Source organism: Molossus molossus, unplaced genomic scaffold (genome assembly GCF_014108415.1).
Source record: "Molossus molossus isolate mMolMol1 unplaced genomic scaffold, mMolMol1.p scaffold_m16_p_9, whole genome shotgun sequence".
NCBI classification, from domain to species: Eukaryota; Metazoa; Chordata; class Mammalia; order Chiroptera; family Molossidae; genus Molossus; species Molossus molossus.
The window spans coordinates 657,210-675,968 of NW_023425403.1; the positions used below are offsets into that span (position 1 = coordinate 657,210).

Sequence of the window (18,759 nt, forward strand, 5' to 3'; positions counted from 1 at the left end):
GTCTCAGCTGGAGGCCTCGCTGTCGGTCACATGGCCCTCGTCACGCTTGTTGAAGGAAGGAGCACGTGACGAAAGGAGACTCTGCTGACGGGCGCAGTTCTGGAGCCGCGGTCACGGGGACACGTCTTCACGTGGACGTGGACGGAGCGGCCACGCCCCAGGGAGCGCGCCTCGCCCTGAGCTCCTGGCCCGGAGGGCAGCCACTTCGTGGGGACCGCGGCCCAGGACAGAGTGGCCAGCGGGGAACTGACCGGAGCCAGGGCTGCCCCGGTGCAGGTCATGGCTCCGCTGTCACCGTTCCCTCCCTTCAAGTCTGCAGGTGGCGGAAATCACTTCTGATTAAATACAGAAAGACAGTCAAACACTGGCCACGTCTGTCGTTACTTCGAGAAATCAAGGTAAAGCGAAGAACTGTCTTCATCTCCGTCACGTTAAAGCCACGTGATTCCTTTCAGCGCAGACGCCGCACTGCCAGCCGCTGAGCCTCCTGCTGGGTTCGCGCCGGGGGCAGAACGCCGAGACCCCGTCTGTGTGCAGTGGGGACGCGGGGATTCTCGTGGAACCTTCCCCGTGGGTGCGCAGCGGGGTGCTGCCGGGCTTCATGGGCCGATCCCAGGGCTGTGGCCTTGGGTGGGTGTGTGGTGGCCTCGGGGCCTATAGTGGGCGGTACCCGTGCCCTCTGCACCCCGACAGCCAGAGGTGGCCTTTGGCAGCCCCTCTCCCTGTTGCCCACCTTCCTGAGTCCACGTGGCCCAACCACGGAAACGGATCTGCTGGTCACGGCTACGTGTGGCTTCTGCGGGGTCGTGGGCTTTGTAGGAATCGTTAGAAGTTGTTGGGTCTTAGACTTACTTTGCTGTCTCTGGGATCGTGACGGTGTCGGTGAGAGGGCACCGGGGTCTTAGGCTCCTGTCTTTAACGTGGCACCAGCGTCAGCGAGCTGTGTGACCTTCTCGGGTGGGGTCACCTCTCTTGGTCTCAGCTCTGTCTGTGAAGGGGGGTGTCTGAACTGGACTCTCCCTTCAGGAAAACTGACATTCTGAGTTTGGGGGGACCTGGACCTGGTCAAACCCAGGACTGTGGACAGTCTGCGATACAGCGGTTTTGAGGGTCAGCATTTTTTTTTTCTTTAAACCTACAGCTTAAATCAGGCTCAGGATTTAGCAAAATGTGCTTTTTAAATTGTGACTTTTTTCTTCAGGGTTCTATTCCTAAAAACCCAGAGATTATGAGAGTACACATCGATGTCGCCACGTTCTACCAACACTGCTGGCTGGGGGGCCGCCCGTATTATCTTACACACAAACACACAGGTACGCACACACATGCACACATGTAAACCTACGTACACACGCATGCATGACCACATATGGACAGAGGTGTGTGTGCATATGTCTTCTGATTCTGACGGTCATGCATTACAGACCATGAAGAGACCAAAATGTCAAAATAGGTCCCTTGTAATCTCACTACAACATGCCTTGTAACTGTCTGGTATTTTCCTCAATGTTTTCCCGTGTGTGCATACACATGCAGGCACACGCAGGCACACGCAGGCTCACCCAGGCTCACGCAGACTCATGCAGGCTCACACAGGCACACGCAGGCTCACCCAGGCTCACGCAGACTCATGCAGGCACACGCAGGCACACGCAGGCTCACCCAGTCACACGCAGGCTCACGCAGGCACACACAGGCTCACACAGGCTGACCCAGGCTCACCCAGTCACACGCAGGCACACGCAGGCTCACCCAGTCACACGCAGGCACACGCAGGCTCACCCAGTCACACGCAGGCACACGCAGGCTCACCCAGTCACACGCAGGCTCACACAGGCTCATGCAGGCTCACACAGGTGCACAGAGGCTCACGCAGACTCATGCAGGCTCACGCAGGCTCACGTAGGCTCACCCAGTCACACGCAGGCACACACAGGTGCACACAGACGACTTTCTCCCTCTCTCATTCCCAGTGGCATCTTCCTTGTGCCCTGGCTCGTGGACTCGGCTCCGTGGTTGCCGACCATCACACAGCTCGGTGCACCGAGAGCCTGGGCGGTGACTGATCTGAGCTCTGAGGAACACCCTTGCCCGGTGTGAACCCTGTTGTCCTGGACCAGCCGGTGTGACAAGGTGACTCATGGTCGTGTCACTGAGCATGCTGTGCACAGAGCATAGCACAGGGTTTGGGGTCCCCGCATCGCCGCCCGTCACGCACTTCAGGTCCACAGAGACGGCAGTTGCATGTGACAGTGTCGTGTGCCCACACCGTGTACAGTGTCAAAGTGTGTCTTCGCGTCCACGGAGCTTCCCTGAAACCTAAAGTCCTTGGCAGGGGCTCCAGGGCTGCCCACCAAGGACCCCCAAAGAGAAGGGGTGGACTACCAGAGCACATTCCAGCAGGACACCTCCGGGTGGCCTGTGCCCCCTGGGGGCGTGCTGATGACCTCACTGTCACAGGAGCAAGGCTGGGGCGACTCTGGGCGGAGAGGACAGCCTGGCAGACCCTCCGCTGCTGGTCAGACTCCCTGCCTCTTCCTCAGACCGGAGACGCTGGGGCCGTCCAGGGCCCTCGGCATCTCCTCCACGTCTCAGCCGCCCCAGCGTGTGAACTTGGTGCCGCGCTGTGGTGTTTGCCGAAGTGGGAGCGTTGCTTCCAAAGTAACCACGTTTGCGAGACCGAAGTGAGTTCCCTCGTCCTGAACTCGCCGCAGCCATTAACTTGAACCCAGGTTTAAGGGGGACGTGGAAGAACCCCGACGCTGGCAGCCTTCGCCGACAAACCACTTAGTCAGATGCCGAAAGAACTCGGCGGGTGACCGAGTTCCCTGGCTTCAGTCCCAGGGTGAAATGTGAGCCCGTGGTTTCACCCACATCACGCCTGCTGTCCCCACACCCTGCGCTGACAGTCGGTCTCGTGTCCTGCGTGCGGGGAGCGGGCCTGTCAGGTCCGTGCGGCTGGGGCTTGAGAGAGGACGGATGAAGTGATGGGGGTGTTACTGCCCAGCGATAACCCCCTTTACTTACATTTCGGGGTGTACGGCTGCCGGTTTTCAGCAGGAGGCCGGCTGCCTCATGATAAACTCTGGTGGCTGTTTAAACACGTGCAATAACACTTTAAGTTGTGCCTTGTGAAATATTTCAGACACCAACGTAATAAACGGAGTTACTCGTGTATCCCCGTAAGATTTCATACCTGTTACCGTGTTGCCATTTCTCTCTCCTAAATCTTTTTTTGTTAAATATTATTTCTTTATTGATTTTAGAGGGAGGAAGGAATAGAGAGAGAGAGAGAGAGAAAAACATGGATGAGAGAGAACATGGATTGGCCGCTTCCCGCATGCCCCCCACTGGGGATCGCGCCCACAACCTGGGCATGTGCCCTGACCGGGAACTGAACTGGTGACCTCCTGGTGCGGGGTCGACGCTCAGCCCCTGAGCCACACCTGCCGGGCAAACGTCTTAAATCTTTAAGAGGTGGAGCCAGGAAGCCGGCTTCCTCCTTCCGAAGGAAGCAGAATTCACGCCTCTCCTTTCTACACACCCACGAACGATACGTGGTTTGTTTCGTGTTTAGAATGTTCGACATGGCGTCTTTCTGTAACCCTCCAGATACGCAGAGCTGCGGTTCTGAAATTCACTCACCTCGTTGCACTAGGTCCACCCAGTGTCCTCGTTCTCATGTGCGCCCATTTTGGCCGCGATGCAGGGCCCGTCTAAACCTAGTGTGAGCAGCTCTTTGGTGCGGCAGGACGAGGGCAGTGCTGCTCGGACACGGCTGACCGCGGTGCCCTGTGGTCATCGGGGCCCGTGAGGACTCCGCCCCGGGCGCATCGGGAGATTCCCGGTAATGGTACTTCGTCCGGTTAAGCCAGACGACCCCCCACTGCTACCCCCAGGTCACCCCTGCAGCTCACGCCACCTGCTGGGAGCAGTGGGGGACCCCCCCCCCCCCGGCCACGCAGTAAGGGCAGGACATTCCTGAGGCGGCGGCTGCACTCCTGGCCCTGCTCCTTCCAAAGCCCAGGGCTGACCGATGGTGACGAGTGACATCCTGTCCGGTGTCCCGTCCTCGCGGTCGGACGGGCCAGCACACTCAGCGCCTCCCAGAGTGTGAAGTAACCTGAGGACGGTCCCTGGAAAACGGGCCTTGGCTCCCACCTGCTCAGTGCGGTCGGGTCAGGTTCTGCCCGCTTTTTAGGGACGTCCTCTGTAAAACAGGCTGGAAGGGACGGACGGCGGCCTGCTGGGGTGGACGCGTCGGTGTCACTCCGTCCACCGGTACACGGACCCTGCTCATTCACTGAATTACTAATGAGCCGCGGCTCGCCGGACGCCTGTCTGTCCTCAACCACATGTCACACGCTGCCGCCTCGGTTCCGGTCCCGTCAGTCACTCGGCACCTCCTTGCTGGGAGCTTGGACGCCCCGCAGTCATGCGCCGCACACCCTCCGACCCCACACAGCACCTGCCAAGTGCCTGAACCCCAGAGTTAACCGGGTGTGTTTTGAAATAGGATAGTCAGTGATGATTCTTCCCACCCAGGACCCCAGCCAGCCCGGCCCGCCGTCCCCTGCCCATTTCTCACGGGCCCAGAGACGGGGTTCTCTGAACAGCATGTGTGCGGACGGCTGAAGCAGAGTCCCTCCACGATCGGGTGGAAATTCCAGGTTCCCCGCGAGTTTCTGTGACCGGATACTTTTTCTTACCTTCACAGTCTTGTTCTCCTCACAACGCAGAAGCTACTTACTGCCCAGTGCCCTCCGGGCCCGTGGGAGGCAGACAGGGACGGACAAGAAAAGCCACGAGGTGCCATGTGGGCAGAGAAGGTTCCTCAGAAGCAGAGGGTTGTGCAAGCCTCTAAGTCTGTTAACAAACGTGTTTGAAAACTAAGCTAATTGTTTGAAAGGAAGATTTATTTTCGCAACGTGTATTATTATCAGAAAGCCTATTTCATTAAAAAAACTAACATCCGTATCAAATACATACATAATGTCCATGTTAGGAACGCAAACACAATCTTATTTTTACAACTTCATATTAATAGTGAAAGAGCCCTGGCCGGTTTGGCTCAGCGGTTAGAGCGTCGGCCCGTGGACCAGAGAGACCCGGGTTCGGTTCCCGCTAAGGGCACGGACCTCGGTTGCAGTTTGTCCCCGACCCTGGTTGGGTCGTGTGGGTGGCAGCCATTCGATGTGTCCCTTTCACGTCGATGTTTCTCTCTCTCTCCCTCCCTCCCACTCTGTCTGAACATAAAATGGAAAAAGGTCCTCGGGTGAGGATAAAAAAAAGTAGTGAAATAATGGAAACACTAAGAAAATCTTTGTTCAGACATTTGTGAGGTTGAGGAGGAGCTGACATTCTTCAGGAGAATGCTACACAAACCATCTTGCACACAAACCTGTTGCCATTAACGCTTGTCCAAAGGACAGTGAAGACCTGCCGTGTCCGCCTGCCCCTCCGCTGACCGGCCTTCAGCCAGTGGCTCCTCCTGCTCACCAGCTGCTGTGATGGACGCACAGGGCTGCCCTGGGAGTCCGCACCTCTCAGGGAGGAGCCCACGGCCCTTGGGGGCTGTTTCAGTCACCGGGACAGCTCCCTGCACTGAGCCCTCAAGGGCGCCCTGTGCCCTCGGGCTCCAGAGCGAGGCCACCACGGGCGAGAAGCCCCTTCGGAAGCCTGACTCCGGTCCGGAGAAACCTGGCGTCTCAGCAGAGGGCGCAGGTGCTCCAGGCCTGTTCCCACGGAGCTGGACGCCCGCGTCCCTGCAGCTCCCCCGACACACAGGTTTACTGCTGTGCGCCCGTGGATGCTTCTTCCTGACCATGACTCACTGCTGTGTTATTTCCATCCGCACACCGGTGGCCTGCTCCTGCCGCGCATACTCTTAGCCTGGGCTCCAGGAGCCGAGTTCCAGGCGGCCCCTAGGGGTGCGGCTCCTGCCTGGACGGGTCTGTGGACACCGGAAGATGACTCCGAGCTTGGGCTCTTGTGCTCTCTAACGGGACACGCCAGATTGGAGGTCCTGGGACCCTTTTCCAGGCCAAAGGGAAAAGAACATACCGTGTTCCTGAGCCCTGAGGTCTTCTGTCGTGTACAGAGGCGTTAAAGGGTGAGCGAAGTCAGCTGGTTCTCTGGTGGACTTCAGACAGTGCGGTTCCTCAGTGTCCGGGGTAAGATGGGTCTGTGTGTCTTACTTTTCGCTTTACTCCCCCAGGAGGGGCTCAGCTGAGTCCCCGGGACAATGGCGGTGAACTGTGCTTACAAGACCCCTGCAGGTCCCCGTCCATCATCACTTCCCGCGCTGTGGGCCTCTTCCCCGCAGAGGACAGGCTGGGAGCAGGGCACAGGCCGCGTCCAGAGCACAGGCAGCTGAGTAAACAGCAGCCTGTTCTGTGAGCTCAGCATCCCCGGCCTGGGGCCCCGGGGCGGCTCAGGTTACTCAGCATTTCTCACAGTGCTCCCCCGTGTCCTGGGCAGTGCCTCCCACATCGCGGACAGGCCAGAGAGTCGCCGTGAAAGATGTCTGCTGGACACAGCGCAGTGGGTGCCGCGTTGACGGCCTCGAGACACTTGTTTGAAGAATAATCGGAGAGCTTTTCAGTGACACAGCAGCAGGAAGAGCAGGACAAGCAGATAAATGTGCACACACAGGCATACGTGCCCATGCACACATGCACACACGTACATGTGTGCACACAGGACTGCACACACATGCCTGTACACACGTGTGTGCACCCATGCGCACACATGTACACACACAATACACGTGTGCACGCACGACTCCACACACACGCACATGCACACACACCTTCACACATATGTGCACACACCCACACCCACACCCATGCGCTCAGCCTGAGCATTTGCAGGGATCAGGTCCCAGGATCAAGTATGACAAGCAGAGAAACAGCGATGTTGAGGAGAGGGGGTTCTGTCTCACCTCACCTCACTTCAGAGGAAAACGCATCCTGGAGGACGCTGTGAGCCTGAGCCCTGTGGGTCTGCTTCCTGCCTTGTTCCTCTTTGTATGCTGGGCCTCTCTGCGACCACTGTGCCCCCTTCAGGCTACAGGGCCTCCATGAAGGTTTGGCCAGTTCCGGAGAGATGCCTTCCGTTATTCTGGTTCCTCTGTGGCTCACATCTGCCTCCCGAGCACAGCGGGGTCTGGGGATCGCTGCTGCTGGTCGGCTCCCTTTGGCTTTGCTTTCCACCCTGTGGGCTTTCGGGAGCATCACTTCCCCGAGGTTCTCCGGACGCGTGATTCCAAGGACGAGCAGTTCAAACGGGGTTCGGCGCCGGAGCCTCCGAGGCCGACTGCGGGGCCCTAGCACCTGGCTCCAAACATCTGACGTAGCTGAGTTTGAGGGAGCAGACTGGGCGAGACGGCAGGAACGGGGCACACGGCAACAGCATGGGTTAGGCTGCGCAGACCCACAGGGCTCCCCACTGATGCTCACCTTAAAAATCCCCACGCGAGCCCGGCCGGTGTGGCTCAGTGGTTAGAGCGTCAGCCCGAGGACCAATGGGTCGCGGGTTTGACTCCAGTCAAGGGCAGGTACCTGTTGCAGTTCGTCCCTGGCCCTGGTTGGGGTCGTGTGCGAGGCAGCCAGTCGGTGTGTCTCTCTCACATCCAAGTTTCCCTCTCTCTCTCCCCCTTCCTACTCCATCTGAAGATAAAATGGAAAAATAGCCTCAGGTGAGGGTTTAACAAAAATCCTCACCTGAGGCTATTTTTCAATTTGTCTTCAGCTGGAGTAGGAGGGGGGAGGGAGAGAGAGAAACATTGACGTGAGCAAGACACATCAACCAGTTGATCCCTCATGACCCCAACCAGGGCCAGGGACGAACAGCAACTGAGGTACATGCCCTTGACTGGAGTCACACTTGAGACTCAGGTCCACCGTCTGGCGCTCTAACCGCTGAGCACACCGGCCAGGCCGGAGGTCTCTTTTCTTCAGGTTGAAAACAGGAACTGAGCCCTGGCCGGTTTGGCTCAGCGGTTAGAGCATCGGCCTGCGGTCCAGAGAGACCCGGGTTCGGTTCCCGCTAAGGGCACGTACTTCGGTTGCAGTTTGTCCCCGGCCCTGGTTGGTCGTGCGGTGGCAGCCACTCGATGTGTCCTTTTCACGTCGATGTTTCTCTCTCTCTGTCTCTTCCTCTCTCTCCCTCCCGCTCTATCTGTACAAAAAATGGAAAAATGTCCTCGGGTGAGGATTAAAAAAAAAACAAAAAAAAAAAACCAGGAGCTGATTGATGGCTTTGTCCCACGAATGCCCTTGTGCCACACGGCCGAGCCCAGTGTGTCCAAGGCCACTGCTGACCGAGTTCACCTTCACAGGCCCCAAGATCAGGGGAGGGGAGCGAGGGGCACTATTTACACCCCTTGGTTATTCCGTACATCTGATAACCCCACGGTCCAGCAGGGAAAGTCGCAGCCCCTCCGCCTCCCCACTGAGGTGACTGCTGTGCCCTGAGCATTGTGGAGGGAAGTGTGGCCGAAGCCACCGACACAAACAACCCTGAGACATGCAGACTCAAACATCCTCTCTCTCCTACCACAGGGACAAGCAGAGCGCGGTATGGAGACAGCTGCCATCCCAGCAGGGGAAGCCGCGGAGCGAGGCCCTGACTGATAAGAGACATGAGTTCCGTTCTGTTTTTCCAACACGCACCTGGCAAGTGAATTATGGATGCGCCCCCAAGAGCTGGGCGGGGACACGGCCACATCACCAGAGCTGCTGACGCCGGGCAGACCCTCTCCAGCTGACTTTTCATAACCCTGCGTGACAAACGGGAATCACAGAGAGAAAACCCCCCGGGGTGGCTCTTTACAAAAGGTAGAGTTGAAAACCAGGGTTCTGAAGGTGACCCCCTCTCAGATCTGCGGGTCCTCAGGGGCAGTGAGGTGATGGAGTGTAAGAAGTGAAGACTGACCAGAAAGAGGGTGCACCCTGGTTTGCCATGTGTCCCTGACAGCCCAGTTCCGCAGAGAGGGAGCCACAGATGAGCCAGGCCCTGGCTCCAGGCCAGCCGGGTGCACCCACTGGGGCATCGCCACCCCAGCCTGGAGGCTAAACTAGAGACCTTGGCACAGGGCTCTCCAAGGGTTCACCGGGACTGCACCTGGAGCTGACTTGCCCTCCTCGCAAGAGAGGAGGGTGGGACCGCGCCAGGGGAGCTGCGTGCAGCACAAACCAGCGTGGATACAGAAGTGAAATCTGACCAAGTGCCTGGAGAGGCGTGTGCGGCCAAGAAGCCCCTGCGCAGCCATCGACCTTGAGCAGCCCGAGGTCATGGTGGGCTCCTGACCTGGAGGAGGAGCCGCCATGGAGAACCCGGTGGCCCCCTGCGTCCTCTACCCCGGGGATGACCTGGGCCACGGGCAGGATCCCAGGGGCGCCTTGGCGCAGGGGAGCTGCGGCCCGGCTGGGGGCGGCGGCAGCGCTCCCAAGGCTCCGGGAGAGGGCAGCCTGCAGCCGCAGGACGCGGCCGGGGGGGAGGGCACCGCTTCCCAGGCGCAGTCACCCTGCAGTCTCAGCGCGTCGCTGTGCTTCAGCTCCGGGGACGACTCCCCGCCTCAGTCCCGAGCCTCTGCCGCAGAGGGCGCAGTGGCCTCCCCGCCCTCCTGTCACAGTGGCCAGTGGGTAGTGGAGAGGCAGTGGGAGGTCGGCGGCGCAGAGGCTACATCGCCCGAGGAGCCCGGGGACCCAGAGGAACCCGCATCCCCAGAGGAGCCGGGGGACTTCGCGTCTGTGCCCCCCGGAGTCGGGGCCGCGCACGGGGAGCCAGACCTGGTGATCGAGGTGTCGGGCCGCCGGCTGCGGGCGCACAAGGCGGTGCTGGCGGCGCGCAGCGACTACTTCCGCGCGCGCGCGTCGCGGGACGTGCTGCGGGTGACCGGCGTGGGCTGGGCGGCGCTGCGGCTGCTGCTGGCCTACGCGTACAGCGGGCGCATGGCCGGCGTGCGGCCCGACAACGTGGCGGAGGTGGTGGCCGGCGCGCGCCGCCTGCAGCTCCCCTGCGCCGCGCAGCGCGCTACCGAGGCCGTGGCGCCGCAGCTGAGCCTCACCAACTGCCTGGAGGTGCTGAGCGCCGCCAAACGGCAGCGGCTGGCCGAGCTGCGCGACGCCGCCTACCGCTTCATGAGCGACCACTACCTGGAGGTGCTGCGCGAGCCCGCGGTGTTCGGGCGCCTGTCGGGCGCCGAGCGCGACCTGCTGCTGCGCCGCCGCCTGCGCGCCGGCCGGGCCTGCCTGCTGGCTGCCGCGCTCGGGCCGGGCGGGGAGCGCGCGGGCAGCCGGCCGCAGAGCCCGTCCGGGGACGCGGAGGGCCGCGGGGACGCCGCCGTCTACTGCTGGCACGAGGCGGCCGGCGAGTGGAGGGAGCTGACGCGGCTGCCCGAGGGCGCGCCGGCGCGGGGCTGCGGCCTGTGCGTGCTCTTCAACTACCTCTTCGTCGCCGGCGGCGTGGCGCCCGCGGGCCCCGACGGCCGCGCGCGCCCCTCGGACCAGGTTTTCTGCTACAACCCGGCCACCGACCAGTGGAGCGCCGTGCGGCCGCTGCGCCAGGCGCGCTCCCAGCTGCAGCTGCTGGCCCTGGACGGCCACCTGTACGCCGTGGGCGGCGAGTGCTTGCTCAGCGTGGAGCGCTACGACCCTCGCGCCGACCGCTGGGCCGCCGTGGCGCCGCTGCCCCGGGGCGCCTTCGCCGTGGCGCACGAGGCCACCACCTGCAACGGCGAGATCTACGTGTCCGGGGGCTCGCTCTTCTACCGCCTGCTCAAGTACGACCCCCGGCGCGACGAGTGGCAGGAATGTCCGTGCAGCAGCAGCCGCGAGCGCTCGGCCGACATGGTGGCGCTCGGCGGCTTCATCTACCGCTTCGACCTGTGCGGTGGCCGCGGCGACGCGCAGGCGGCCGGGCCCACCGGCGGGGTCAGCGTGCTCCGCTACCACTGCGTGGCCAAGCAGTGGAGCCGCTGCGCCGCGCCCCTGCGGCCCCCGGGCGCGCCCTCGGGCCTGCAGCCCTTCCGCTGCGCGGCGCTGGGCGGCAGCATCTACTGCGTGAGCCGCGCCGGCCTCTGGCGCTTCGTGCCCCCGCGGGATGGAGAGCCCAGCGCGGATGTGGGCGCAGACGACAGCTTCGAGGCCGAGGCGCTGGGCGGCCCCCTGGACGTGCGGGGCGCGCTCTTCCCCTTCGTGCTCAACCTGCCTGAGAAGCCGGACCGAGGCGAGGAGGGCGCGGAGTAGAACAGGAGGGGGTCACCTGGGTGTCTCCCGGGGGCAGCCCTGGGAGGGAAGGCCTCCTGGGCCGAGGTTCCCACTGGGAGTGGAGGAAGGGAGGGAGACGGTCGCGGGTGGCCCCTGGCCACCTGCTATGTAAGGCTTTGAAGTGGGGCCTCAGAGACTCTGAAATGCTGCTTCAAGGTTCGCTTTCCTGTTTGCTTTTCCTTTCGCCCCCCCTTGCGGACGGTGTGAGATGCAGGCTGTGCACAGACAGGTGACCTCACAGGAAGGATGTTCAGGGGGAATGAGCACAGGACAGTGCCCAGGGTGGGCGAGCTGGCCGAGCGTGTGTTCAGGGTGTTCCTGGGGGCCCCCAGCAGGTCCTGGAGTACACTGACCCCTGCGTGGAGTGCCCAGGCAGCCGGACCGGAGCCCTGCCTGCGCCTTTGCTTACCGCGCCCCGAGCAGCTGCCTGGAGTTGGGAAGGTCAAGCAGGCCCACGTGACCCCGATCAGCCGACCACAGACAACCACAGGTGTTTTGGCTGAGGGTTAGAATAATTGGTGGGAAAGCTCTCAGACCCTTTCTCACAAACTGAGTGCAGGGTTCCTCACCTGTACTCAAGGTTTGCTGGGCTCCTTTGGTGACAGACGGTCTCTGGTCCAGGAAGCAGCCCGGCATTTTCTCTGCCGTCACCCAGGCACCACGGGGGGTGGGACCCACACATGGCCCAGGAAGGCTCCAGCTCCGTGTTCAGAGATGGGCTGGACATTTTCAAGGAAAGCATGTGACTAGGTTCCATGATACAGTAACGATTTACTGTTATTTGGACTTTACATCTTTGGTGAGTAAATGTTTACCAAAGAGCAAGTTCTCGACTAGGAAAAGGTGGCTGCCAGGGCCGCCGGTCTGTCTTAACCCTCAGTAGCCACAAAATAGGCTCAGTCACTTCTATATTCTGTGGCGGACTCAGAGAAAGACGGATTTCCCCCAAAGAAGGGTAAGCTCATGGCAATAGGCAGTCCTGGGGACGAACATGAGGGCACCCTCCGAACCCTCTGCCTGTGGCGTGGCAAGTGTGCATGGTGTAATCTGGTGAGGGAAAGGGGTTTTAAAGAACATCATCCTAAGAACACGTGGCGGAGTGAGAACCAGCCTAGGAACCCGACAGGACACAACCTATGTTTATAATGTAGTCCTGCAGGTTAAAGCTACGTTTCCCTAGTTGTGAATTTCAAAATGCCATAACAGAATTAACAGGAAACTCACTACTTTGACAGAGCACAAAGATTAAAAGCAAATCAGCTGTTCTCATTTGTTAAAACATTTCCGTTGCGCATATGGACAGACGGGGCTGTTTGTTTAGACTTTTAGGGTAAAATGTATGCTCGTAAACAGGGCAAATGGTCTGGATTCTGAATCCAGGCTGTTTTTGCTGAAAATAGGAAGGGTCACATCGAAGTCACTGGGGCACGGTCAGGTGGCATCACGCCTGGCTTAGCACTGTCGACTTGTTAATCCAGTGACGGGCGTCACATCTCGGTAGCACGCAGTGGGTGACTGGAAGTCGGTTGTGCTTTGTCCAGAGTCTGTGGCTATGCAAAGTAGGTGTGTTTGGAAATCAGTGATCAGCTTGCATCCTGAGCATGTGCATGAGGAATGGGAACGTTGACAGTTGCAGTTAGAGTTCGGGTGACTGGATGCTAATGACCTGAGGAGGTAACTTGGCAAATCTGTTCATCGTCTCAGGAGAGAAACAGGCTTCACGTGGACTTGACCTTTCGTCGGAGGAGACTGGAGATTCTCGTGGGAAAAGAACTTAGAGCCAAAGGAAACAAATCATATTCTTTTAAACAAATGTACCTTCCATGTTGTGGTGCACGTTTCTGTAGAACTGTGTCGCTTATGCTAAAACTTTTATATGACATGAGAGCAGGCTGATGTTTTCATTCCTTAACTATCAGACATGAACTAGTACCACTGTGATTCTGCTTGAGAAATCACTCCTGTCATGTTGACCATTTCACAACAGAAGGCGGAGGGTGGGCTTCCCGAGTGAGATCATCCCCGCAGAGCTGCTGGGTGTGGGGTGTGGACGGCCACACGGCGACACGCCCCAGAGGAGTTTAGGAAAGGAACACCTGTTCCGGGCGTGGCCTCCCCGTCTGGTCTCGCGGTCCAGGGATCTGTCAGATGAAACACAGGACGCACGAGGGTCAGTGAAAGGGTGTGGGATAGGATCTATCATATTTCTAGATAGACTGTCACAGGAAACAAATGCTACAGGACCTGGCCGGCCGCGAGGGCCCGTTTATTTGCACTCTGGGCAGTTCCTGGGGGGAAGCCACAGGGGCCGCACCCGGGAGACAGACAGGAGAGCCACCCTGTCCCGCAGGCCTGACGGGACTTGGCTGCAGGGAGGGGCCTGGCTCCGGACACTGATGTTCCCAGGAAGGATGTTTCGTGTTCAATGTCATGTTCTCAGTTTGTATCCAACTGACACTGTTTTGAAAAACAGTTGGTGCAAAACTATTTCTGATCTTGGGTTAGTTGTCTGATGAAGGTGATGCGTTTGTGACATCTGTCCACAGCCCTCAGCGAGGGGAGATGGTGGGGACAGAGGGCCCGAGCCGTTGGTTCGCTGACGAGCAGTGACTGAATTGTCAGGGTGCATTTGGAGGCCAAGGGGTCGGGCTGAAGATGCCTTCATGTTCTTCCTCTTTTTATTCCTGGCTGGGGGATGGCCCCCGCGCTGTGTTTGGAACTTGTGACTTCATGTCTGAGTTTCTTTTCTTTTAGGAGAATGGATGCTGGGGAAATGCTTTGGCTACTTTGTTAACACTTGTACCCGGGTCACTTTGTCACAAATACTCAGAGAAGGGATGGTCGCTCCATCCCTGCACCCAGCTGTCAGGAAGCAGTTCTGGCCCCAGCAGGTCAATCGCTTGGTCTCCTGGGCGACTTCCTGTGAGAGACTTGGAAACGGAATGTTCGGTGGTTTCCTGCCCCTTCCTGGAGTAGAGGTTCGGGACCTCATCCCTTGTAACACCTTAGTGGGTGGATGGACAGGAACGTGCCCTGTTGTGTTCTTACGTTAGAGGCCTTCCTAGCTTACACAATGTTTTATTTTGCCTTTGAAAACATGGACATCCCTCTTCTCCCCTTGCTCTGCCTCACGGGGAGCGGCGAAGAGATGGCGAGACCTCCAAAGGGCGCCTGCGGTGTGTTCGCTGCATCTGACCGTGTGTCCGTGGCCGCGTCCTCTCCGCACCCACACCCAGGACCCTGCCCAGACACGCGGCTCCAGCCCCCGTGACAAGCTGGCAGCCAGGCGCCTTCCGGAGCTGAGTGACTGGCTTTGGAGTGACCCGACGTGAAGGCGTGATGCTCCCCGTGAGGCGAAGTCCTCTGAGGTTCCGAAGGCCCCACATCGGCAGTGTCGCCGCTCACCGGACACACTGCCCTGTTTCAGGCGGCGGCCGTGCGGGGACTGTGTGTCAGTGCTCCGTTCACAGCCCAGGCACAGTGCTGTCAGCCTCGTGGTGTCTGTTTCTGCCGAGACGAAATAAATCGTTGGAAAATGCCAGTGGTCCTGAGGTCTCTGTGGGGTGGCTTGTCTCTGGCTCGGTGGCACAGCCCCAGGTGGGGTGGCCTGTCCTGGGACCCGTGCTCCCCTGGGCTCCCTGTCTGCAAGGGTCGGAGTCCCCCTCTGTGACTGAGGACTTTGGTGACTCCTGAGGTCCTTCCAGAGACAGCTTCTAAGTTGGGGGATTCTCTGAACGCCTAAGGTATGTGTCCACCTCTGCCTGCTCCCTCCCTGCCCAGCCCTTGCCTGCAGCTGGTGCCTGTCTCAGCGCCGATGCCCAGCACACCTGTGTGTCCACACGGGACCTCCCGCCAAGGAAAGGTCTGAGTCAAGGTTTTGAGACCCAAACGTTTTCCACAGTTTGCATTCGACACGAGCAGGCACCGGGTGTGACCATGAAGTTGTCAAGGTGCTTGTAAAAATGATTTTTTGCCCTGGCCGGTTTGGCTCAGCAGTTAGAGCGTCGGCCTGCAGACCAGAGAGGCCCGGGTTCGGTTCCCACTGAGGGCATGTACCTCGGTTGCAGTTTGTCCCCGGCCCTGGTTGGTCGTGTGGGTGGCAGCCACTCGATGGGTCCCTTTTACGTGGATGTTTCTCTCTCTCTCTTCCTCTCTCTCCCTCCCACTCTACCTGAACAAAAAATGGAAAAATGTCCTCGGGTGAGGATAAAAAAACAAAAAGGATTTCTTTTCCTCTTGGTGTTTATTTATTCACGGGCGGGGGTGTTCTAAGGGCAGAAACAGAAGCGCCGCCACCTGAACTCGCCGTGACTCAGTTCCTGTCCCGCAGACGTGTCATTAAATCTGAACTTCCCGTAGCTTCAGTGTTTGTCCTGCTGAGACTGAGTTTTCATAATAAGTCGGAAGGACGTTCCTGGGCCGGGGCATCTTCGGACGTGGATGTCATGACGCACGGCCCTTCAGGCAGGTGGTGGATTTCAACCAACACCCACGGATGGTGGGGAAACCTGACCTGCGCTGGACACTGGTCAGCCAGTGAGGAAGGGGGACTTTCTACCCTGTTCAGACAAACTTATGTTTATAAAGAAGAGTCAGCTCAGCCCTTTGGGGACCATCAAGGAGGCATGTTGGGGCTGTCCTGCGCCCCCTGAGGCTGGGGGCCGGTGCCCCACACCAGGGCTCCGAGAGGGGGTGATCTGGGCCCTGCCTCAGGGCTCAGGTGGAAGTGAGCTCCTGACCCCCCCAGCCCAGGGCCCCCTGCCCCCACCCAGCAGCCCCCTGAATCCTGTCCAGGGCTGAGTGGTCCCCATGTGGACTCACTTTTTCCAGCTGGACCCAGGGGACAAGAACTCCCCCTAGTGCGGCGACACCTCTGAGTGGTGACCACGGGTATACTCACCCCACAAAGGTGACCGAGTGCCTACTAAGTGCCCGGTTCTGTTCTAGGCGCTGGGCCACCTGGGAGGCACTGCTGACCCGGCCCTCCTGGAGCAGCCCCCACCCGGAGAGGATGCCCTGTGACCAGAGAGGAAGCCCCCCACGGGGAGGAGGTCCCTCACCCCCAGTGAGGAAGCCCCCCACCCGGAGAGGATGCCCCCCACCCGGAGAGGATGCCCCCCACCCGGAGAGGAAGCCCCCCACCAGAGAGGAAGCCCCCCACCCGGAGAGGAAGCCCCCCACCTGGAGAGGAAGCCCCCCACCTGGAGAGGAAGCCCCCCACCTGGAGAGGATGCCCCCCACCCGGAGAGGAAGCCCCCCACCCAGAGAGGAAGCCCCCCACCCGGAGAGGAAGCCCCCCACTGGAAGAGGAGGCCCCCACCAGAGAGGAAGCCCTGCCCCCAGTGAGGAAGCCCCCCACCCGGAGAGGAAGCCCCCCACTTGAAGACCCCACCCGGAGAGGAGGCCCCCACCAGAGAGGAAGCCCCCCACTGGAAGAGGAGGCCCCCACCAGAGAGGAAGCCCTGCCCCCAGTGAGGAAGCCCCCCACCCGGAGAGGAAGCCCCCCACTTGAAGACCCCACCCGGAGAGGAGGCCCCCACCAGAGAGGAAGCCCCCCACTGGAAGAGGAGGCCCCCACCAGAGAGGAAGCCCTGCCCCCAGTGAGGAAGCCCCCCACCCGGAGAGGAAGCCCCCCACTTGAAGACCCCACCCGGAGAGGAGGCCCCCACCAGAGAGGAAGCCCCCCACTGGAAGAGGAGGCCCCCACCAGAGAGGAAGCCCTGCCCCCAGTGAGGAAGCCCCCCACCCCGAGAGGAAGCCCCCCACTTGAAGACCCCACCCGGAGAGGAGGCCCCCACCAGAGAGGAAGCCCCCCACCCGGAGAGGAAGCCCCCCACTTGAAGACCCCACCCGGAGAGGAAGCCCCCACCAGCAGCAGGTGGCTCCTTCCTGCACTGGCCCAGGGCCATCGCCGTCCACTCCTGCGGTTGAGGGCTCACTGTACCCTCGTGGGAAGAGCTCTTGACACTCAGCCGAGGAGCAGGAGGTGATGCCCGGTGTCAGCCAGATTCGGGGAGGTGGGTGCATCACAGGGTCATCAGCGCAGGCAGGCGAGCAGGTCTGAGGCCGGTCACACAGGCGCCAACGACTGGGCAGCCACAGAGAGATGACTCGGGTCTCTCGGTGCCTCGGTTTCCCCATCTGACGGGGGTTAGGAAGCTCCCAGAGCCGACCCACGGTGAGTGGCCCTTGCACAGGAGGACTGATTTCTCCCTGCAGAGGAGGGTCTGATTCTCGAGGGATCTCGGAGTTTCCCACCAGGGTCACAGACTGTGATACTGAAGGTCACACTGGAAAAGCAGTTCCGAGTGAGTTTTCTGCTGTCTCAGCAGCAGTTGGGGGACCCAGGGAAACAGGGGCGCTCTGTCCTGTCCCTCTCTGTGCGGTGAGGTCTCACTGCTTGTGGTCACTCAGTCACTCAACAACCACCTCACTATCTTCTGAGCATCAGCCCCTCTGTTCACAGAGCAAAGTGCCGCCAGCCAAGGGCCCCAGAGCCGGGCAGGATGCAGGGCACAGGCTCCAGGCTTCCTCCTGAGCCGGCAGGACCCCTGGTTCTCTCTCCATGACGACTCCTCGCTCCCTGCTCTGGGTCCTTCGAGGCCCTTCGTCCCTGGCACAGCCCTCTCCTGGGGCTGCCCATGCACCCGGGGTGCCGTCGACCCCTCAGCCAGATGTTGAGGCGTCCCATTGCCCATCGGGGCCTTGCAGCCCCCTGGCCAGCCCCTGGGACAGTGGGTCTGCCAGCGTCCCGGTGCTCACGCCGAACGTCCTGGGCACAGTGGTGAGGGTGAACAACCCTGGCTGAGAACCGGCCAGCAGGGAGCTCTCAGGGCTGAGCCGAGCCTCACTTCTCCACTGTCCCCTCACGAGCGCCTGTCCTGGGACGTGCCTGCCACTGTGTCTCCAGGCTCAGGTAGTGGCCAGTGCGCTGGATGGAGCCGCCCCCAGGCCTCTGGGCGCCCTGCCTGGTCTCCGTGGGCGCGGCCCGGGCGCTCTGGCTGCCGAGCTGGCCCCAAGCGGGTGCATGGAGACCCTTCTCCTGGGCGCCCCTCAGTCCTGCCCAGGCACCCCACCTCCATCCTGGCCACGGTCAGCTCGGTTAGCACGTTTCGTTTTTCGTGAACGTCCTTGTTAGTATCAAGTTAGACCACGTCTTTGTTACCAATACGCAGTCTGTCGTGACGACCATCGTCCACTCGGATCACCCTTCCTTGTGCACACGCAGCTAGACCGTGTCTTAATCTCTCCGCTTGCTGTGCTCTGCTGTCCTCACTGGACACCGAGGTCCATGGCGACCTGGGCCTTGTCTTGTCCACGCCTGAGTCCCCAGGTTCTCGGTCAGTGGTGGCGCCCACGCGCGCGTGTGGAATCACTGACCCACAGATGGAGGAAGGAGCCGCCCTGTGCGCGCAGCGGGAGTGAGGCCCCCACGGCCGGGCGGGGAGCAGACCACGCGGCCCGTCCGGGGACATCCCGGACATGC

General features: G+C 60.5%; 1 protein-coding gene across 1 annotated transcript; it reads left to right on the forward strand.

Annotated features, from left to right (window-relative positions):
- The first annotated feature begins 9,168 nt into the window (after positions 1-9,168).
- On the forward strand, positions 9,169-11,270 carry KBTBD11 (kelch repeat and BTB domain containing 11). The gene is made up of 2 exons (XM_036250383.1): positions 9,169-9,379; positions 9,488-11,270. Exons 1-2 carry the CDS (start codon positions 9,330-9,332, stop codon positions 11,250-11,252), a joined length of 1,815 nt encoding a protein of 604 aa, XP_036106276.1. The 5' UTR covers positions 9,169-9,329; the 3' UTR covers positions 11,253-11,270.
- Positions 11,271-18,759: the final 7,489 nt, after the last annotated feature.

Coding starts and splice junctions, on each gene's coding strand:
- KBTBD11 (XM_036250383.1), top strand. CDS start 9,330: ATGGAGAACCCGGTGGCCCCCTGCGTCCTCTACCCCGGGGATGACCTG. Junction 9,380..9,487: donor TACCCCGGGGATGACCTGGG/CCACGGGCAGGA, acceptor GCAGCCGCAGGA/CGCGGCCGGGGGGGAGGGCA.